Below are 24,549 nucleotides of genomic sequence, written 5' to 3'. Positions count from 1 at the left end.
ATTTGTCTTTTGGCTTTGGCTTTCTTGCAGCAAAACCTATATAACCTATAAAGTATCAAAATATTTATGAAATTATAAAATAATACAAAACAATACCAAAAAACCTCCAGCAACAGAGCTGTTGATCCTAAGAGCCAAAGGCTGCACAATGCCTGTGCTAGAGCTCTATCTTTCACCAAGGTGCACTGCCATTTACCACTGAGACAAACAGCTCTTCTCCAAGGGGTCCAACAGCCTCCCACAACACCAACACCAAGCAGCACAAATCAATTCTGAAAAGCAACCAACTAACAGATAAATCCTGGATATGTTTTCAAATAACTCTCTCTCTAAACTCCTCCTTTGGAGGAGGTAAGCGAAATCATAAGTAGAAAAAAAAAAAAAAGAAAACTCAGAAATACAAGGTAAACCAAAACCAGAGAAGCAAGCAAATAAAAGTCTGTTCACAACCTGAAATGAGAACTATTTTGAACATGACATATTTCCTCCATAAATGTCTGTGCTGGCCATGGGCCTACGGGCCCCATATGCAGATTTCATGTCCTCCAAATTTAGTTTATGAATCAGGAGTACGATGCACAATTTTTTCCTATAGCACAAGCAAAATGAACATCTGTTCACTTTTTGCCATGTAGGTTTATATCTGTGTGGGTGGGTGTGAACAGAGCTCTTGATGTGTAATAGTCCTCCCATCTGCACACCAGGTGGCACTGCATAGTTAATCAGAAGATAATAACAGGCATGAGGAGATTACTTACTTTTTGGGGAAGAGAGAGTAAATCAATCTCACAGTTTTGTTTTTTTTAAACAAGGTACATTAATGCTTGCACTTTTAATTTCTTTTTTTTTTTTTTGGTGTGTAATTTCACTCCAATCAATTACATGATCTGATTATATCATTGTTTGAATGTTATGTTAATTAACTATGAAATGACTGCAATTACAACAAAGGTTCTTTCCACAAGGAATTTATTTTCTTTTTTGTTTTTACGTACAGTTTTAACCCTTGCAAGCAGGATAAACTATTTAGAATACATTCAAACAACAATCTGCTTAGATGTACTTGGTACACTCACCTAACTCACTATTTCACAGTATTTAAGAGACCTCTAAATACTCACATACAATAAAGCTAACTTCACAGCAACTGAGCAACAGAAGATGGAGGAAGAAATAAGCAAGCTTCATTACTTAATGAAAAGTTAAGCAGAAAGTTAGTGCTGCAAGTTTAAATCTACAAACACTGAAATAAAAGTGTTTAAGCAATTTCTGGGAATGGGGGCTTTAGGTTTTTTTATGTTTATAAAATATTATCAAATAAAACAATATTTGAGGATATATTTTTATCTGAAATTAATCTAAGGAGAATTTAAATGCTATATAAAACACCTATGTTATGATAAAATATTATAGAATAAGGATAGAGGTTTGTGTAAAGTCTGCAGAAAATATGTTTACGATGATAGCATTTCTATGTAGTCGTTTGAATGTCACATGAAAAATGTCCTTAAATACTTTAAATATTTAGTTCATTTTTACTCAATTAAGTAGTTCTGTAAAGAAACTGTTTTTTGCTTTCTCTTTCAAAAAGGATACAAAATGCTTTGTGGAGTCTTAGAAGACAGAATCCTGTTTTCCAAAGAATGCAGCTGAACTTCTAGACGGATGAGTAATAAAAGCCTGGTATTTCTGCATTTGCTCTGATAGCCATGAAAGACACGTACACATGGCTTTTTAAAATTTTTTTTTTTTTTTTACTGGTAAAAATCATATTCCACTCTGAAAATCCATGAAGAGAACAGCAACACAAAGCGTTCAGACCGCTCTGTTCCCCGCAGGACAGCCTTGGCTGCCTTCCTCCGCCGTCTCTGAGGACCATGTGCTCTCTCCTCTAGCCCCTCACCCCTTCATTGATTTCTCCTTTTGCTCTCAGCATGCTTATTCTCTGTTGCCTTGAGTCTCTACGGTGTTTACAGAAGGCAGCAACTGATGCAAGACTTTTCTTTTTTTTTTTAAAGCGAAATTTTCAAACTGATTTGTCAGTTCAGTCACAAATTCTTCACAAACCCTTCTTATCAAAAAGCAGAGCTGATTCAAGGCAGAGTACATTGAGTAATCTTCCAAATCAGGAAAGTATGGGATATTTTTCTATGCTTACTTTTAGAGGTTGGTTTTAAAACTTTGAAAGTCCAATTGGGAGATTTAATTCCTATTAATTAATATTTGTGAGTAACAAAATAAACCCAAAAGTTTTGTAACTGGAAGAGAATTAGAATTCTAAGATGAAAATTTTAAGGATTCTTCACCTCTAATTCTGAATTAGCATTTTTAATTGCCCAATGAAATAAGACTAAGTTTTGAAATTGCACCTACCTAAATGACAATGAAAAAAAGAACTAAAGAAATACAGTAGAGTCTCCAAGAATATTATTCCTCCTATTGTTTAGCTGCTACCTTTTGGTCCTGTAAAAATTATCATGCATGCCATTGTCTGTTATAACTTCTGATGTAAGAAATAGATTCATGGACTACTCGCTAACACTTACGTTAGCTGTAATCGGAAATTGTGACTGCTGGAGAAAACCTGAAGCAGGAAAACCAGAATTTCTTACATTGCCATTGCCCAGCCAGATCCTTACTGCTTATCTAGATAACTATGAAAGCTTTTCCTAGGATTTAGTCTTTTCTAGTTCAACATATGCTTTCATAACCCCAAATTCCACGTCAGTCTTCACAACTTAATTGGGAAAGATAAAATGGAAGTAAGGTGTGACTCACACTGAGACCCCAGAGGTTGTCCAGGGTTGGTGACACATACTGGCCACCTGCTTGTTTTCAAGTCTAGTACAAGGTGCTTATCTCAACTTTGAACCAGTGACTAAATGTACCAGACTTACTGGCTGGAGAGCATCTTTCCTCTTACATCTTTCCCCTTAAGATAAACCATCGTAGCCTCAATACCCCAGTAAGCAAAGAATTGAATCAAAGCACACTTTTTTATTATTACTCATTTCAAATAAGTCTGTTAACCTGTATCCTTCTGTGAACTTAGGAATTCTTTTCCTCTTATGTCAGAACCACAGCAAATAGCTGATTTAACACCTGTCCAAACAGCTCTCACAAAAAGCCTTTGCTACTCATTTTTCTTCAATATGGTCACTCACTAGAATGCTCAAACCTCAGTCACTCTGTTTTACCACTGACAGAACCTGCAGTGGAGGGCACTTTCCCTACCACATACAGTATTCCCACAGGCAACAGATTTTCCCTGATGCATAACTGTGTGAAAAATAGTTTTCAAAGTTCTCTTTGCAACTCCACCTGCCCTCAGGTAGCTGGTTATTTACAAGTGCTCTTCTGCTTCATGAATCACACATGGACTTTTGTACAATCTCAACCTTGAATTCCATCTCATTTGCAATAAAGGTGTGCTCTTCAAAAGTCACACTGCTGCAAAAACGTCCTCTTACACTGTACTCTTGCCCCATCAGGGATTTCATTTTCTTTTACACACTCATTTACTTATTTTTTCCACTAACAGGGAAAATTGAAAACTACCACATTTATTTTCCATCAAGGTACAAATTCATTCAGAAGCAAATTACAACAAAAAAACAAATCTTCTGTTTTATGTAAGTAGCTCCATAATTATTTTACCCCTATGATTCAGGGTAATGTTCAAATGTGGTATTTCATTGGATATGTTTGCTCAGTAGGCAAAGAACACAAAAAGAAATGCAGTTCAGACTCATTATGGAAAACCGGCTGTTGCTGAGAGCTTATAAATGCTCTATTGCATTAATATCATTAACTCCACAAATATGCAACCCCTTAGCATGTCCTCCCCCTCTCACTACCAGCATGCAAGGCCACATTACTGTCCAGTAGCTTACACAGCACTGCAAAAGTGACATGACAGGCAGACAAGGGGGCACAGAAAGGGCATCATAAATGCAAGGTAGCTTCCAACAACAAAACTTTGTAGGTACACATAATCCTTCATTAGCATTTATACCCTCTGTTTCCTAGTGAACACATGCTTTACAGGAGAATTATGCTTCAGATACCTTCTCTTGTTTATTAAAATTCTGGCTGCGTCCCTTTACTTAGCATCTGTATGGCAAAATGTTGTCTTTAGATATACATATATATATATATAGATATAGATATATACAGATATATTTCTAAACAAAAATATTTTATATTAGAATAGCTTTATAAAGGTCAGAAAATAAACCCAGATACATAAACCAAACACTCCAACTCTATGTGTAGTGCTCAGTGGTCATTTTTTGCTAATACTAAACTGAACTGTTCTTCTAAGATTCTGAGTCAGAAATGCAGAGGAACAATGCTGATGTTAAAAAAAAAGACTGAGAATTTTTTCCTAAGTGCTAGACTCACAGAAAACAAATGCTTATGAATTAATTCTTCATTGGTGAGATTTCACAATGTGGTTTGAAAGACACAGATGAAAACAATAAAAAATGTAAGTCGCTCTATTTGCCTTGTATACAATTGCATTAAAATATGATCCATCAGAATTCCTACACATGGAAGTTCTCCAACAATGTGAGGATTTAGGATTATATAAATCACAACACTCTGTGCTATCATTACACAACAGAATAGACCTGCAAAGCTTATTATACTGCATAACCAGATGGTAAACAACAGTTGTCGTTGTACTAAGAATTACATCTCTGTAATCAATAATAGGAATGAGGAACAGTTGGACAACTTGTTTCCTATTATGTTCACTTAGGCAACGTCTAGATCAATAAAGAGCATTAAGCCTCATACCAACTGCAGACAATGCCTGCTCAACATGCCTATCATATGGCAGCAATGGGTCCAGCTGTACTTCAAAATAATTGCAAATGGATAATAATTCTAATCTAACATTACAAAGAAGTGATGATTCAAACAGCAGAGAGGTGCAGGACTTCTCTAGTATATGAGAGAAGGCAAACCTATGATGCCAGTTCTAGCATAAGCCAAAATCAGCTTGTTTTGTTAACCCACTCCACAAGCACATTTCACTACAGCCTATCTGAAGGATGTTACACATTTTATATGGATGAAAAAAAAAAAAAGCAACCAAGCATGATATCACAGGCTTACATATAGACTCAGTAATTGTGTGGGTGTAGTAAGCTGTTCACAAAAATTGAAAACTAAACTTGCGTATCGCTCTAGGCCAATATGGCAATTAATTACAACCAAATTTTTAGTTCATCCATTTTTGACTTTCTAAACAAACAATAAAGCAACCCATTCAGCTACATTCACATCTTACTTAAAGATCTGTAATATAAATCCTAAAATTGTAATAACTGTCTTAAGGTCACTAGTTTTAGCTTTCTGATTTTAATTTTTTTTTTTTTTTTTTACATCCATAATTCATCAAATTAAAGCTTTCTCCCATCATGCTATTAACAAAGATACAAGTTCCAGCTTATTCCTAGGCAGTCCTTCAATTTCAGGATGACAAAATATGGGACTGTGAGCTCTTCTTACCTATCCCAATAAAGACTGCTTTATAGCCATCTTCTTTCAGGGTGTGGAGTGTCATTCCATCCACTGCAAGGCCTTTCCTAAAAATTATCTGAAAGAATTAAAAATTGCTTGGTAAAAATTTTAATTTCAATGTAATGAAGCAGAACATTCTACATGGTAAACTAATAAAGGTTTTCAAAATTATGAATTACTTAAGTTTGTATTTAGACTTGTAATTGTTAATTCTAATTTAGACATGAAATAGTGTCCACAATACAGCAATTAGTGTTCATTTATTGAAAGAAGTAACTCATAGCAATCAAAACACACCTATAATCTATACTTGTTCCTGATCAATTACTTCTGACTTCCAGAAGCAAAAGGTGTATTTTCTTTGCAGAGCCATTCTACACCAGCAATCCTGCTCTGAGCAGCCCCTGCACAGGCTGAGCACCTAGAGGAGCTGTAAGAGTGTAAGACAGGAATGATGTTCTGCATGCTCAGGCAGCCAACAATGGCAGTCCCTGTGCAGAGGTCATGCACCTGGAGATACACACACCTTTTGTTCAGCACTCCTAACCCCAAGGCCTTTGAGCACAAAAAGTGTGTGTGATTCCTCTTCTGATATTTCATACTTCTTGACATAGGTATGTGTGTTTTTATCTCCACATCTTAGACTCTCTGAACTTGAATGCTTTCCCCCAGGTTTTATATCACATGTGATTTTACTTTACAAAAAGAAGCTGTGCTGTTGTGTAAGCTCTGTACTTTGTGATCTTAACAGTTTAGCTTCAAGTCACTGTGTATCTTGTTTGTTATTTGATCTGCCTGTATTTCATTTAATATACTTTTCAGGTTGGTGGGGAAAAAAGGCAGTGATAAAATACAATTTACACTATTTAAAACACTGACTTTTTTTGTCTTTGGAGATTTAGTATAAAATTTATCAGAGGTGAAAAAGCCATGTACTATTGCAATCCTTAAAACAATATAGACTCCATCCCCACTTGCAACAAAAGACATTCAATAAATTGTCTTTAGATTTTTTTATCCTGTTGTGTAAATACGTTATGAAAACCCAAGGAAGGAATTTAAATAGCAATACTATTTTATGTGAGGATTCATAGTACTTCTAGGGCCTAGCTCTGTAATCCTTGTTCAGCTGACTAATTCTTACTAATTTCAGTGGAATTACTTGAATAAACAGCACTACTGAGCATTTACACAACACAGCACCTTCCACCACCGATTTGAAATGCTTTAAGTAAACACCAGAAAATATTTCCAGCTTATAGAGGTATAAAGCTAAGGTACTTATTTAACCAGCTTGCCAAAGGGTCAATTGCAAACCAATGGCAGAGCTTTGAAGCAAATTTACAATGAGATTCTCTGCTGCACTCCAGCAGCACAGAGGTCAAGATGACATGGTGGCTCCATCAGTCCACTCTGGAGACCTTGTCATTACACAGAGCCCTGGGAACTGAGGCTGGCAGAGGACTCTCAGGAGTCTGTGCCCAGCAATTTTGTCTGAAGCTGTCTCAGAGCTCTGCTTAACACCATCCCTAACTAAACCTCCATTCTGTCAGTCTTTTCAAGAGTTGCAAAGGGAACTTTAAAGCAGAAAAACACACCTGTAGCACTTTAAACCTTATCTTGTATCTCACCAGCATTTTTATAAAATTAGGGAAGGATAATGTTCTCACTCAGGTCTTGGGATAACAGTCTACTGCTTTTACAAAAAGAATTAACATGAAAGATTTCAAGAAGAATTTCTTGCTTCACTGAAGGCTTTAGAAACATGTTAAAAATAAAGTATCCCTCCTGGTACTCAAAAATTTGATCCAGTGATAACTTCTATTAAAATGTGCAGCAATTGTAAATACTATGGAAATCTTCAGCTCAAGTCCTAAATTACAATAAATCACTGTTCCCATTATCTATAAAAAACACACATTTATTTAACAGAATAATGCATAACTATTGCTTTCCAAGAAGTTGAATAGACTGCTATTGTTTATAATAGATGATCATGTTAACACTTTAATTTGATGCATTTTGTTATAAAATTAACTTGGATGCAAGACTGTATGATAAACCATTAAAAAAAATCTCAAGGAGAAAGAAAAAAATAAGTATCAAATATGAATGGTTAAGTAGTGCCAAACTTGCATGGAATAAAACTTGATTAAAAAAAAATCAAATCATTCCAATGGCTACATTGAACCCCTAAAGCAATTTAGGAATTTGTTTCTTACAGACAATTAATCACATGCAGGCATGCCAGATGAGAGCTATTGATTGCCCTTTTCCAAACTAGTGGCATTCAGACAGGAGACAGACAAATGCCCTGAGCAAGAGGAAGCATCTTCCTGCCTCTGTCTAGCACAGCTTTTAATCGTTCTTTACTAATGTGCATGACATTTTGCTGTTAATCTTTGGCAGAGTTCTTGTTCTTTTTCTTTCTTTGTGCTATACATAGGCAGGATATATTTTTCATTACCTTCACTCCAAGATCCTTCATAAGCTTGGCTTCAAAATTCACTACATCATACGGCAAACGGAACTGGGGGATTTCAGACATACTAAAACAAATAAAAATTCTTGTAACTATTAGGAAAAACAACTTTAAAATTATTATTATTCTTAGCTAAAATACTTCTAATGTACCTTACTTCATTTTGACATACATGAATGAAAATGTGCTGAAATGTGACTCTTGACTTTTTTTAATTGTTAGAGTGATAAAAAGCATTATTCATCCAATGCTAAAAATACAGGCCAGGAAGGCAGTACCCTGAGGCCAACACTGCCCACTCTTGTAGGTGACTATTTAACATGTTATGTTTGAGTTCTAAAGGACTTCAGCTCCATTCCTTTTGTTCACCAGAATACATAACAATAAACTTAAGATACCCTTTTAAAAAAATGACATCATGGCTACTGAAAGCAAAGTGACATAGCAATGTTTCATTAAGCTATCCAATAGGAGAGTATCAAATTTCCCATACAATTTTTTTAATATGTTATTTTGAGCTGTGGTATTTAAAACTGTACATCCATTTCTATTTCATAAATTTTTAATGATTTTTCAGGATGGACAAACACTTTATCAGCTGTTGATTTCATGTCTGATTTTTGACTTAATGTTTATTAACTGGCATCTTTTCCTCCTGGGGAAGATTAGGAATGAGATGTTCAAGTTCCCAGAATCACAGAAGGGAAAACTGCTGTGCCAGTATAGAATCTCAGTTTATATTTATTGATACAGATCCAATAAATATATATTTATCTCCAGAGAAATGACATCTATATATGCCATTTCAAAATTCCTTCTGTAAAACACATTGCAGATAAACACAGTGAAGTTATATTTTAGATACTTTTGTTCAATGAAGATAAAAACCTAAATATGCAGAAAAGCAAAGGCTTCTCCCCAGATATTTCTAAGCTTCAAACGGTCTAATCTGTTTTCAAATTAATGAATCTGTAATATCCATAACAAAGCACAGGCACAAGAGATTCACTGTGGCTTATTTTACATATTGATATTGACCACACCATCTTTAGGATCTAACTTTGACAGGCCAGATGAGTTTTATTTCTTTTAAGTTCCATCAACTTTAATTATATTGATAAGAAACTGGTGTTATTCATTATTTCTAATACTGCCCTTTTCCCACCTTTCTTGACCAGTGTGCAATGAGAAGTGTTGTAAATATCAGATATAATGAATGTGTCAATACAACTTTCATAGGTCATGCTAAATAAAGGTGTCTGAGGCAAAAACTAATGTATCAATATGATTCTACAGCAGAGATTCAATAAAGAAATCTAATCAATAAAGGGAAAGTTCTATTTTCCAGGCCACCTGTGTATTTGTTGGAGACCTGTCATTTCCACCACGTCCCAGAACAGTGATGGTTGTGTTACATCACATTTGTAAACACTTTTTTTTTACTCCTATTATACACTTACTTAGTTTTATGCTGTGAGGTTTACCCACATGCATGCACATTAACTAAGAAAAAAGGCTTTTTTATGAAAGTCAACTACACATCAATAATTCTGATGCAATTTCTTTCAGCAGCAGCAGCTGACTGCTATGATGGAGAGACAGGAAAAGGAAATGGGGCAGACATGGAGGAGGGATGCAGTGGATGCAGTGTTCCACAAATTCATGTCAGCCTCAAATGTGACCCAAGTCAGAGGTGCTTGGACAGGAGCTTGGTGTTTCTCAGCAGCCTCAAATTACTGCTGCTCAAGGGACAACTCTTTGGCCTGGTGAGAGAAGTATTTTGGTACATTGCAAAGCAGTGGTTCAGGAGCAAAAGTAGTAAAGCTTGTTCATGGTCTCTAAGCAAGAGCACGGTGTGCTCATGCTTCCTCTTCTATAAAGCATAAATTTTACACAACTAGTGAAATATAGGAAAACCTGTCCATAAATATGAAAAACCCAGACATATTTAGAGAAGCATGGATTTATGTTATATTTAAATATCCCATCACAGGAATTGCAATCACTAGACAGCATTCTAGTGTCATGATATTACAAAAATTAGCTATGATGCAATAAGCACCCTAATTAAAAACAATTGGAAAAAACTTCAGGAAGGCACAAACACTGCCATTATAAACAGCTGATTCCAAATACAAAATGGACTTGGTCTTCTTCGCAATTTGCAATATTTTATGAAGTCTAGAAAACACACCATCAATAATCAAAATTTGTTAAAAGATTTGCTGAAATATTTAGAAATGCAATAATGGCTGACTGCTGCCACAGGCCAGCCCCCTTCTGTTTCAAGATTAATCTTAATTAATAAGGACAAAAGGAATTGTTGCCCTTAAACCACACATGAGCATTTCTACAGTGAATGGAAGCACAATTTAACCTTGATTGATACATGTTAAGACTCAAAAGAAAGAAATACATTTTAAAATACACTCCTCGACCATTAGGAATACTAACAGAACAGGCAAAACTCATGTAAGGCTTTTTGCATTAGGAGAAACAACAGGTAAAACATTATTTTAAATTCCATTTAAACCATAAGGAACTTAAGACCACACTGCTTCAAATCCACAAGCACATACTAAGCATTGTACCAGAGCACTGAAGCAGCTGCAGGAAGTCCTGCATTGTATTGCCAAGTCCAAACTGTTACCAAAAAGAGTCTTTTTGTTAAAAACCTCTAATTAATTCTGACTACTTTACAGCAAGAAAACCGATTTTAATCTGGTGTTTATGATAACATGTGCTACTGAACAGGTAAATAGGTACTTCACATATAAATTTGCAATCCTCTATGGTAACTTGTTCAAGTAAAACAGCTTCACAGTTAAATGCCTATGGATTAACACCTTGGTAATTAGGTAGAATAATTCTGAACCTCACTGGGAAAAATGCAACTAATCGGTTCAACTTGTCCAGAACTGATTCTCTATCTTGCAGAGCACTGAATAACTATTTGACTATATGATATTATGGATCAAATTCATTAACTGTGTCAACTCTATTGATCTCAGTGATGCTGCATCAAGAAATGTAAGTGCATCACGCTTCTTTCTATCCCTGTTTCATTACATTTTTTATTTTTTAAACATATTGTGTAAGTGCATTTTGTCCTCTTGCACATCTTGTAGAATTTAGTTTTGATTTTGAGTGGCTTGGTATCCACTACTGAGTGTCTGAATTACCTTATACACAGGACAGATCTGATCACAGCCATTACTGCAGTGGCAAAAATCAATTTTTTAATGTAGAGGACTGACAACATGCAAATATTAGCCAAGGGCTTACCATACAGGAAAACTGCAAACATACCTTCCTTTATGTATTTGTAACTTTTTGAAGGTTGAGAATTGTAGAATTTCACCCATATGGTATGGTCTGCTAAAGCTGCATCCATGATTGCCACTGCACCTTTATTTGCACAAGGTAGTCCAGGAAAGCATTCTAAACATAAAACCCTCCATGAAATTAATATCTGTCTAAAGCATCTTAAACATTCTTTCACTAGGCCTACAGGTATTTTGTCTTGTTTTAAAAGTTTTGGATAAGGGAAAATGGCTCCTGACACAATTTGCTAATATGTTAATTTGATAATAACAACTGCACCCTGGAATTTAACAGGTCATATGAAGAGAATATAGGAGATGGCCACCAGATTTTCAGTTAAAGCTTGCCTGTAACTGTGCCTCTTTAAACATGGATGATCAATTATTTAAATAAAAAGTTACTTTTACAGATCTGAAATCTTCTATTCTCTTTCTCTGCTAAAAGCCAAGGGATCACAAATAAACTATGCATGTACAACAGTCTTCTCTATGCTTTCTACAATAATTGAAAACAGTGCTTTGTTGTCATTGCTTTATTACCTTAAGCCCCCAAGGTACTCCTGCTTTTCAAATATGGTGATGTTTGAATAGCCCAGTCGAGCCAAAAAGGAAGCACAACTTAAACTTGCAGGTCCTGCACCAAGAAGAGCTATCTTCACCTGATATGCTTCAGGCATATCTTCTAGAGGAGGTAAGGAAGGATTTCTGATCTGAGGAATATTCATGGCTTTGAAAACCTGAAAAGAAACACCATCAACAGGTTAAATATGTTACATACTCTCCTTAAATTTTACTATGATTGACATGATGGCAGCTTCTGCTAGTACTGTCACATAGCTGATATATTATAGCAAATTCACAACATTATAGAGGTCTCCAAATGACATGATCTGTGCATTTGTGAGGGATGTATTTGCAGGGTTTGGTCCTTCTATGGATCTTTTTTGTCTTAAATATCTCTGAAGCCAGATTTTTCACTACTGCAAATTTTACAGAGAAGACAGAGCCAGACTACCAGTAACAGAATAGGAATGCAAAGTCAGCCAGATGGCAGAGAATCTCTGCAATGCCAAAAAATTTCCCTGCAAACAAATTATTCTTACTAGCAGAAAAATACCTCTGCAAGTAATGCAAAGGATTATAGTGCCAGTAAAGGGCCTTTGCTTCCTCAAGAGACAACCTGCATGATCCTGGAAAAATCACTTATAGCTTGAATTTTAGAGCTGGTGACAAACTTTAGGTGGGTTTGAAACGTTTTTTAGGAACCATGCTTAGTTTTCAGTGCTATATTTTCACTGGTAACCCATGCTTTAGATGCCTCCTCTTAGAAAATTTTTATAGGACTTTATTTCTATTTTTTATCTATCTTATTTAATTTGCTCTCCCATTTTTAATTTGCTTTCCAAAAATTGTAGACATACCTGAAAGTTAGACTATTTATCCCTATGCCCAAATTATTCATCACTTGCACAATGGTGATGATCTGCTCCAATCTGTCCTGACTATTAAAATTAGTTTGGAACAATCTCTGCCCACTGTTGTGCATTTCTACAGTACCCAATGCAATGGGCTGCTAAACTGGTTATAACATCACACAGTTTTTATAATTTGCATTAAATCAGTTCTTTACTCAGGTATACAGGTAAGAGGTAAAGGCAGAAATATTCTGCATTCCCCAAGCTAGATTTCACTCTCCCCTGCACTTATATAAACTGTAGGGAAAAGAGTTGAGTCTCTATCTTGTATGATCTACCAAAGGAAAAAGAATAGACTTACAGCCTTAGAGGCTACTAAACATTAGAAGCATGGAAGACCACAGGTACATCTTTTTACTTTAAGCATTAGGGGAAAAATGTTTACCCAAAGCAGTATATAATTGTAGCAGACAAAAGAATTCAAGAGTGCATTGCATGGGGATTCTCAGTCATACCACAAACACCATTAATGCATCATCTCAAAAACTTCCAGCAGATCACACTGTTCCCCATCTTCTTCAATGCAGAACTATGTTCCCTAAGTATAACTAGTCCTCTAAAATGCACACACTGTCATTTGCTTCAATAAATAACATATTCAAGCTATTTAGAAGCTTACCAACAGATTTTTCTTTCCCCTTAGAACTCAAGAAGCAAAGGGTTTTCAACCCTTTTAAACTTTGGCAATTCCACTCATGATTAGAATTTTTCATTTATATTTTGAATCAATGTTCATTTTCTTCATGTGCACTTGAGCACTCATGCTAGGTAAAGCAATGATTAGTTCCTTCCCTCTCTAAAATTTCTGTGTCAAACTCCCCCAGTCTTTGTAAATTGACACAGCGGTTTAACAAACTGCATGAAGCAAGAGACAGATAATTGTTTTAAAGAAAGAATCATTTAAACCTGACAATTCATACAATATGGGAAAGTTTAATGTGGTTATTAATGGATTTCACAGGCTGAAAAGCTCATATTGTACTGTGAAACTAGACTATGATAATCAAAATGCAATGATATTTCTAAAATGTCTGCTTTGTTATATTCATAAGAAATTGCTTGAATTATACCAAATTTTCATTAGTCTCATTAGTAGCTGTTTAACAAGGCTATTCAGTAACAAAAATTACATAACTTGCATATTTAATGTGTATATTGAATACTCTGAACATGCATATGCTTAACAGCTTTACTACCAAAATTACTTTATTGTTAACATAACTATTTTTATATGTATTATTGAATAGTCATACCCATCAAATAAATGTTACACTGAAGTTCCACACTACTGTAGTGCACTGTTAAGCTTCAGAAACCAAGCACTCATGCAGAAAATCCGAGGAGTTCAGGCTGAATGGTCAACTTTAATTCTGCCTATTTGCAAACAGGGTAAAACTGTCTTTATGCAGCACAGCCAGCTTGTGTGGCAGTATCTTGCCATCTGGAATTCAGTGGCAGTTTTGCATATTAAGGCTGGCAGGGTAACTGTGTGAAAATAGCAAACTGCTTTAATGCGTTTCAAAGGATTTTTACTCACCTCATGGTGAAGTTTCCCTATACTGCAAGTCACTTAATTAAATATCACTGAATTCCTCTGTATAAATCCTTTGGTGGCCAGAGATGAGTAGCTGGCAAGCAACTGTTCAGTGGCACATTACATTCAACTGTCCCTTCTGCTTCTAATCTCTTCAGACTATGTTCAGGATGCAGGTAAATTTAATACTAATATTCTTCTTCCCACTTTTCCTTCAGAAACATGATTTCTTTCTTGTTTGGTGTTTGGATGGAGTTTTTCCTTTGTATTGCAGGGCTTTTTAACCAAGACCCATTCAGGAAAATGAGACCAAATGATGAATTTTGTGAAATCTCAGTGAAAAGCCTCAGTCATCATCCTCATGTCTGCCTATTCTTCTGGCTCTCTCTGATACACATTCAAAAGAGATTAGACAGATTAATAATAGACATTAATAACATTAGGCATTTATTCTTCAATTTTTTATCAAATGTGACACAATTATCATTACTTCACTGCCTAGGGTCTGTTCAAATTAAACCCACATTGATTCTATCCACTTCTTATGCCTCATGTCCATTAGGGTCTCCAGCAGGATATCCCAGCTTATAAAACATGGAGACAGTGAGATCTAATTTGACCAAATCAAAACAGCCAATCTATTCTGCTAAGCTCCAACTGAAAAAAATTCTCTCTTGATTCACACATTTATAACATATTATAGTTCTCCTATTGCCATCACTTCACTGTGTAAAGATGAGTGCACTTGCTCAATGCTTTCTACAGCATGGTTCTCTACATTATGAAATCTTACAGTTTGTTGGATGCTCTGTTGTAAATAAAGCATCCTTTCACTGCAAAGGGGTTGGTTCACATTCCAAAACATTCAACAAAAAGCATAATTCCAAAACATATAAAAATAACACATAACATTGAGTTTGTACTCAGGTTCCACAACATCTCCCAAATGAGCAAAATACAGTGGTTTCAATTGATGAGCAACTGATTCAAGTTTAAATTTCCTGGAAACTTTTAGCCAATTCATTTTAGCTGATTTTGAGAATGCAGATAGGGAAAAGCTTATTGTTAGCCTCATGTAATAAAATTCTGGCTCATTTCTTCACTGCACCACTCTTGTATTAGCATGTTTTGATGAAAAGATGTGACATTTGGCAAAGAGTAGCAGGTGACGCAGAGAAATGTATTTTGCTAAGCAGATGAAAATAATTTTATGGCATGGTAAGCATGACTTAAATGAGTCTAAAACATTTTAAACCAATAAAATGGGCTAGAACTGATATTCTGAATTTTTACCTCAAATTTTATACAATTTAGAATAAATAAAATAACTAATTTCAATCTTCGAGCTATGGTTTAGTTGACAAGGTATTGTTTGATCAAAGGTTGGATTTGATGATCTTGGCTATCTCTTCCAACCTTAACGATTCCATGATCCCTGGCAGTGTTCAAGGCCAGGTTGGAGGGGTCTTGGAGCAACCTGGTCTAGTGAAAGTTGTCCTTGACAATGGCAGGGGAGTTGGAACTAGATGATCTTTAAGCTCTCTTCCAACACAAGCCATTCTTCTATTCCATGACTGCTTAAAATCATTTTTGTACTATGAAAATGCATTAAATAAAGCAGTTAAATAGACTGAAAGTTTAATCCCAGTGTTAAAATGTGAGAAAGCTTTGTCTGATCCTACAAAATGAGACTATCAAAACATACATACTTTGTATATCCAAGATACACACAGAAGGACAAACAGAAGGACAATTTAGCCTTTTAGTAATATATTTTGACTTGATAACTAAATCTTTTCTATTCCTCAGATATAATGCTTGGTTCCATGCTTAAAAGGCTCTAGAAGTAAGTTTATCAGTAAGGTTTACAGTTAAACATCCTTCACTAAGGCAGTGAGATACCAAATAGCTACTGACATAGACATTAGAATCTAGCTAGGATTCATTTTAGTGTGAAACATGTCAGTATACACTGAATTGTTATCACATTTTACTAGTGCACAGGCAGTAAAATACAGGCAATGAAATCAGGAACATTTACAAACTAGTTTTATTAGTTTCACACTTTCCCACTGGTTTCCATGGATATTTATCTGTAGGCTGGTTTACATTAATATGGGGCAGTTGAATATTTTAAAAAGAAAATCATCTTCTGCACATATTTTAATGCAAAATAAAGCAAATTGCATGCACAGTAATCTTCTTGAAGTTGTCAAATTACATGATCACCCAATTAATTGCATTTAATTGCAGTGGATAGCATAGGATGTTACGTTAAGTGTTTTTTCCACAGACATGTTCTAGTAATGAAACCTTGATTTTCCCTCCACAATTTGAGAGCTAAAGTTGCAATACTTCAAATTTTTATGGAAGTAGGTGAGTGCTTACAAAACTAGGGTGTAAAAGCTTATTAAAGACTTTTTAAACCTCCATTATTCTAGTCCTAAGATATGCCATGGATCTAGGACATTGCAGAGTCCAAATCTCAGTGTTTCATGAATCTCACCATTAAATGGACTTAGAAATATGCATGCAAATGCCTTAGAAAACAAAAACAATTTTTAACATCTGTAAAACAAGCTGTAGAGAAGTTTATATAACTTGCTAAAATATCAGCAAATCTTTCAGCATTGGCCAGAGAAACCAGAAGTCCTCAGATTCACTCCCTGAACAATTCTAGAAAGCTACACCATCCCCTTCAGACAAGCCTGAATTTTTATTTATTATTATCATGGATTTCAACATGACTTAAAGGATAAAATTACCTAAAGATGCATTAAAATTAATACTGACAAAAAAAGGATTTTTCTACTTGTGCTGCTGCCTGAACTCCCCAGAACAATCTCCTGCAGATGCAGCTCATGTACCTGTGCCTGTGATGATGCCCAGCCTGGTACCTCAAGGCCATCCAGCTGTAGGAGTGGCAGCCCCATGAGAACCACCTTCTCCTCACAGGTGCACTACAGACAGAGCAGAGCTGTCCACTTGAAACTCAAACAAGGCACAGTGTGCCCTTCCATGGCAATTCCTCAGGGCTCATCTCCTCCCTGATGCGGTGGGCTGGGGGAGAAGGGAGGTTCAGCACTCCTGCTCCTCACCAGAGCACTCCTTCCAGCACAGGTACTCTTCTGAGATGTCCCTAGGTGAACAGCAGGTAACATCACACAATCCCTCTTTTAGAAGAGCACATATCAGTTTTCCTTTTCCAAATTCTTTCTGCTGCAGCAGCAGTCAGAATGCATCCGCAAAGAGGAACAAATCACCAGAACTGTAGCCTGCACAAGAGCCACAGTACTAAATGATCTAGTGTTTGTATCTAGTATGCAGAGATTAAAATAATATATTTTCTATTTAGCCTGTGTTGCACCATTCAGAATGATTAAACAGAAACCGAAGAGAGCCTTTAGATTCAATAAAATCTATCCAAAACCATAATAAACATAGGGTTTCTTACTAATACTACAGCAGATAAGGTAATAGACCTCACTTCCTTTTAACTACAAGATTGCAAACTTTTACTTAAGTAACCAGTGATTTTAGTTCATTTTGGGACTGATGGCCATATAGCTCACACTTATATGTATTGTCACTGCAACCTCAGTATATTTTCACTGAACTCAAGTTCAAGAAATGGATGTTTCCTGAATCTGAAGTACTTGGGCAAAGGAGACAGATAAAGACATTAATATAATTTTGACCTGTGCAGTAGCAGGTGTAACCTGAGCTTGACACTCGTCATTTATAATAGTGAGATTTACACCATGTTATTCTCTAGATGCAACAGTTACCATGGTAACTGCATCCCAGTATACACATTCTACATCACAAACACAAACGGACATTTCCTTTTTTCCACTTAAACATTTAATTGTCAAAATTCACATTTTCTCAGGCTGGATTACAATTCATTTTGAGAATGAGCCAAACATAGTTACAAACCTATATGAAAGGGCAGAAGGAAAATGCAGGCAGCATAAGGTGCCATTTTTTTTTACTGTTCTACCGTATGCAAGACAAATATTTTACAATTAGGGAGCTTTATCTGCAGTATGAACAGATGATCAGTCATTGTTCACAAGCACAAACGGGCACACATCATAGCCATATATTTTCCATTTTAAATCCAGATTCCTGCTTTACTGCAATTTTATCTATTATCTCAGCTAGCAGTTGTGCCCTTTTATTATTGCTCACTCTCCTAATGCATCAAGTGTATGATCCTCAGACTAATTCCAAGGGAAAAAAAAGCCTAAAACTGGCTCCATGCACAATGGAGTTTTCAGTAAATAAGCCCCTGTGGGACAAATATTACACCATGCATGAGAATCACCATGCAGCTCTCATTAAGACTAACACATGTTGCATGGCTAAATTACACAATTTACTAAGTTACCTGTACAGGTAGAGCTGTGAACACTGTCTGGGCCAATTCTCTTATGAAAAGTAGTACCTTACAATTTTCTTCAATATTATAATTTATATTTTTATAATGATTGTTACTTGGAAGCACTTATATCATTGTATTTTTTCAACTACACCTACTTTCACAGTAAAATTTAACTGAAAAATAAAAAAGTGCTAAGTGCAAAAGTGACTGCCTATTTTACTAATTAAGAGTGCTACAATAAATACAAATTCTGTTAAAGAGCAGTAAACCCTAAAACTTAGTAATAACAATTTTTACATTCTTTTACATTTTTATATACTAGATGTATAGAACTATAGATGGTACTATAAAAATACTAAGGATATAATACTAAGGATAATAAAATTTTCTTAAATGTTCTTTTTGTTGAAGTGCCATAGAGAACCATATAACAATTTTATTCTGTTAGAGCTCCTGAAACTAACATAATGTTAAACAAACTTGAAACATTAGGAGCAAAGCCATTGAAAACTATTCATCCTCTGCAGTTTTCATATCAATCATTATGCTAGCACTGAGCTTTTTTTAATAGATTTCTAAAGATTTTTGAAGAAAAATGGCAGATATTTAGGATTATCTATCAAGCCATAATTCCTCTCTATTAATCATAGAATAAGGGCTAAAAGAAGACACAAATCAAATTATAACAGATATTACTTGCATTTGGTTCCTAAACAGTAATATTTCACCATTGTATTTATGATCTACTTGACAACTGTTTAATCATTTTTGTTTGGTTGGCTGATTTGGAGTTTTTATCTTTGGTTTTGTGGGGAGTTTAAGTAAGAAAGAATTCTGCTTTGCAACAAATACTAGCTTTTTAAGAAATAAAGAATAAATGCCACTAGAAAAGTTAATAAAACTGTTTCTTGATAAAACCCAACTATTCAACACACACATAGAACCAACACAGTTCAGTGTCTCTAGTCTCATCTTGTAAATGAGAACTTTGGATTTTTACACTTGTGTGTTCAAATCTCAAGAAAAATTCAGTGGATAACTACTTAAATGACAGAGAGGAGAGAAGATTCAGCAACAGCTAGCAGAAAAGTTTAGAGGTGCTCCAGAAAATTTAAGTCTCCTGGAGAGAAGAAAGGAGGGATACAAACACATAAATGAGAACAGCAGCAGCAGGCAGTAATATTTGCTCATCAAATCATGATCCACAGCCATTGAGAAGAGGGTGTGAAGTCTATGCACAACACCAGAGGAAAATACTGGTCTTACAGACATCATCTGTTAATTCCAGATTGATTTGCATTTCTGCTTTGGTCTGTCCTACAAAGCTGGTTTTTCCCCAGGCTTTGCAAAGTTGACTGGAACTTCATTGTATGTTTGTAAACAAGATCAGCCAAATGGCTCATGATACAGAACAGGGACATGCACATTAATTAAGGACTGTAAAGAAATGGGCAATCTTAACACATGAATTTGCCATTTCTGATATAGCCACAACTCCTTCACTTTTACAGAGGCCAAAATAAAAATAATTTGTACCCAATGTTACTTCAGATAGATCAGATGAGGTACCATCTGAGTGAGACCTTGAATTAGGTAAAAATTCTCCATGCTCACAAAGGAAGTCACCAACTGAGTAGTTGCCTCTGTCCTTCTTCAGATGTAAATTGGAGCATTGAAACTACATAATCACAAGGAATGCACAAGAAGCTCAACAAAAAGCCATGCAAAGAATTTCTAATGTGAAGCAGCAAGTAACAACCTTTGCTTCAGTAGCCAAAACATGCACCTACCTTTATGAACAAGAAAATTTACACATATATGCTGTGAATCTGTACCTATATAAATAAATGCACATGGATAGACACTTTAGGTCAACCTCGAACTATGTACTTACTTACGTTTGGAAAAACAGGACAATAAAAAGAAAAAAATCATCTGAAGCTTATCCTTTATCTCAAAGCCAGTATAAACACACATTAATTCTGCTATAGAATCTACCCTATGCCCAGAGCAGTTCTACATCTCTGTAATATGCACTTCCAGATACAGCTGCACTTGATCTTTTCCCCTATACAGCCTACTTGAGTAACATCCACAATTTCACCTGAGATAAATCTTTTATAATAAAAGAAATTGTCTCAACTACCAGTATGTATAAAGAAACATCTTGTTCACAAATAATGTTCCTTATGTTTCTGCAATGTACTGCATTATGAAAGCATTTCTAAGCATTTAAAAATGCTGTAAGAAAATAGATAATTATTTTAGCTTTCTGAACCTTTATTTCATTAGTATTAACTTTTTTTAAAAAAAATTCATTTACAAAGGCAACCACAGGCAATACTCAATAGTACATGCAAAGAATTTAAGACATTTCCAAGTCCTACCTACCTCAGTAGCAAACTGCTGCAATCCACCAATATTAATTGGTCCTTCCTCAGTGGCATACAAATTGCAGCCACCAACACAGAGATCTGATGTGGGACACACCATTCCGCATGTCAGGCCAAGTGGATTGTCAGAAAGAATCATTTTAGCAGCTCCATAGTAGTTCTGAAGGAAAAAGAGAGAAGAAGAAGAAATAAAAATGACAGTCACGTACCAATGAAGCAAAAATTCAAACCTTCAAGAGAGAATTTTGTAGTGCAATAATTTATAAATACATATTTTAAATAAGACTGACTTTACTTAAATGTACTAATACGTTATGCAAAATCCTATTAAAGACACTGAGAAGAAAGTCAGCAAAAACTGTGGATTATGCAGAGGTAAACTTTTACTTTTTAGCTTGCAAAATGGTTAAAAGCATCTTCAGTCTGAAGTGGTTGTAGGATTTTTAGTAGCTTAACAAAAGTACCTTCAAAAAGTACAACTGCTGCATTATGTATTTGAAAATATTCTCTCCATTTCTAGGTCAATTGGGCAGTTACTGAGTTGCAACCTTTGTTACAGGTATGACCAGAAAGTGCCTGTTATGTTACCAGTTCTTCACAACTCAGGAATAAAAATTGTATTTAACACGTCTGTGCACACCATCTCTGCAGATATTCCTGTCCTTCACACCAGAGCAGTAGTGCCAATTTTCCCAGACACATGATGAGAAGATTTTCCATGTAGCCACCTGCAGATATTGCACTACTGAATTCTTTTTTCTCAACACATACTCATCAGGGCATACACTTATTCTCCTGTTTCCCTAAATCATAAACCAGGGAACTTCAAAGATTCTCAGTATTCAGTGGACTTCTTCAGAAAAGGAATAGCCAGCAGATATATTAGAACTAGCAAGAATTCTTTTCATAATAAAACTCTAAGGAATGAACTTCAGCATGTTCCCAGTGTCTCATGCTGTGGGAAAACAACTTCTGGTGGCTTTTTCAGCTGGATAATCGTCTTAAGAGGAAATCAGAGGAAATGCCAGGAGTGACCTGAGTGTCATTTAAAGGGAGAGAACTACTGATGGCAGTTCTGCACCTACATTAATTAAACCATATTGTAATTAAAGCAAACATTTTACATACTGTATTTTTTATGCATTGTCAGTATAGAAACATAGTTAATAGTAGAGTGGAGTTCTTCCTTCACTTAAACAGTTTTTCCACCTCCTCTAAAAGTCCCACCAAGGGAAGTCCATGAAGATGGGTTCAATCTAGAGTAACCTTTTAAGACCAGAAGACAATACAGTACCCCTTAGAATCAGCTCATGGCTGAGGTTCCACGGAAGTTTCTTTAGTGAGAAATTAATGATGGGATCTCATTTTGGCTTTCTCCACACTTGAAGTAATGGAGAGGCTGAAAAACAGCATATCTCCTTCCTCTACCATTACCTCTTCCATATCCCAGGCTTCAACAGTCATCATCAATAAGGAACTGGTTTTTATAACTGTTTTTATCCTGTCCTGTCCCAGGATAGCTGATGCAGAACAGAGAGAAGATATTCAAGCACTGTGAAGTACTTGGTCATAGCAGACCCTGTGCAATGCATGGGACTTCCTGTCAAGTAGGCTAATGCACACAGAAGTGTTTATTCAAAGCAACTACTTTGCCACATAGAGTAAGAATCCCCTTAGGAATAAAAAGAGCAGTGTCAAGATCTGACAATTTAACCAACAATGGGTAACAAGAATTTTGTTTGGGAGGTTCAAATTCATTACAGGCATATTATTACACTGAGCATGCAACTCTCTGAAGTTAAATCAGATCATACAGACACATACAGAGATTACCAAGAAAATGCCAACATTCAAGAAATGTATTTGTAAATGTAACTGAACTCCTTGCTTACAGTTACTGGTCTACTGCACACCATGAGCCTCTGTCCATCCCCTGGAAACACAAACCAGCTGCCTAGGGTACACTTTCATGGGATTTCCTTAGATACAATTAAGCCCCACTGAATTTCTAATCCTGGCTGAACAGGCAACCAACCCCTTTATACAACTGTTCTGAAGAACTTACAGCCATTTCCCCTGTGGTGACCAGTAAGACATTTTATTATCCCCAATTCTCACTTATTCCAATGTAAAGGAGTATTAGTTCAACCAGAATTGTATGTATTAGCAAACAGTTTTGTTCTTCCAGATTAATTATACTGTTTTGATATCAGAGATTATTAGGGATGCTTAAAAAAAAACTGTAAAGACACTGCAAGCTCAATTTGGCAGCAAATTACAAAAGTATGTCACTGACACAAATTTGCAGACAGCAGAGGTGACAGTGAATGCAGGAGACCCACATCTTTCTGAAGCAGCTATGAGACCAGCCTAGATACCCTGCAGCATCTTAAGTGGCACTAGATGCCTGTTCCTCAGATAATTACATCTAGGCATTCCTTTCTTCTACTCTAAAGGAATAATTACAAATTAGTACTGGTGATTTTTCTCACTAACTCAAAGACAAAATGGTTTTCAATGAACTTTTGTTCTCTTTTATGTTTCACACATATTAGACTTATAGTTTTCCTTCCTGTGTTGTCCAGGATCATTACATTTATTATCTTCAACTCTGGTTCAGTGGAAACAAAATGCATTTCCATTTAAGCAACTTCATTAAGGATTTTCTACATTTTTCAGCTTTGTAATAAAATCTATATACAGACTCAGTTATTATGCATAGAAAGCAAAGCTGTTAAATATTCCTTTTTCAAAATTAATTTTCTTACATATATAAAGTATATTCTCACATTTGAGCTGTGCCAATACACGCAACATCAACACAGCTGGCACATCTTACTTCTTTTGCAAGCTCAAACCCAACTTTGAGCACAGCTATGCTACAGAAAGACAGGGTATGTTAAAGTGACTTCAGAGAGAAAGGCCCAGATACACCATGGGTTTAGGACCAAGATCACAGTTTGTTAAGGGATTATTTAAGGAAATCTGTCTCAGAACACCATATGAGAGTTTGGTAAGAAGGAAACTGGAACTGAAGACAGAATACTCAAGGGGGGTAAAAGGTCAGCTGCTGCTAAACTCTTACTTTTGGAGAAACGGGATGGAGTATATGAAGGTAGAGACCTGATTTGGGGAGTTTTGAGATACTGCTGTCATGATCATGAGTTCCTGCAGCTGCTACTAGTAGTGGTAGCACCTGAGAAAAAAGGAACTGCATTCTCTTCAAATAAGAGTATCAAAAACTATATAATACACACTGCCATGCTAAATATTAAGACCTTAAATAAATTGTATCAACTGGTATAAATCCTCTTGCCTTAGCACCTAAAATAATTTTAATGATAAATTAAAAGACATTTGAGAACACCAGGGCAAGGCTTATGAACTGCTTCACTAGTGTGCTAACATGGGCACCTCTAGAGA

General features: G+C 35.6%; 1 protein-coding gene across 2 annotated transcripts in view; it reads right to left on the bottom strand.

Moving 5' to 3' along the window:
- DPYD (dihydropyrimidine dehydrogenase) overlaps positions 1 to 24,549 on the bottom strand; it is a 316,439-nt gene that overhangs the window by 206,782 nt on the left and 85,108 nt on the right. For both annotated transcript variants that reach the window (XM_056497180.1, XM_056497181.1), the window contains exons 5-8: positions 21,125 to 21,286; positions 11,878 to 12,074; positions 8,000 to 8,081; positions 5,521 to 5,608 (exon numbers count right to left, since the gene is read on the bottom strand). In XM_056497180.1, coding sequence (XP_056353155.1) covers positions 5,521 to 5,608; positions 8,000 to 8,081; positions 11,878 to 12,074; positions 21,125 to 21,286 — 529 coding nt within the window. The remainder of the gene's footprint in view (positions 1 to 5,520; positions 5,609 to 7,999; positions 8,082 to 11,877; positions 12,075 to 21,124; positions 21,287 to 24,549) is intronic.

The sequence above is a fragment of the Oenanthe melanoleuca genome, chromosome 8, assembly GCF_029582105.1.
Source record: "Oenanthe melanoleuca isolate GR-GAL-2019-014 chromosome 8, OMel1.0, whole genome shotgun sequence".
Classification (NCBI taxonomy): Eukaryota; Metazoa; Chordata; class Aves; order Passeriformes; family Muscicapidae; genus Oenanthe; species Oenanthe melanoleuca.
This window is presented reverse-complemented; position numbering and strand designations above follow the sequence as displayed.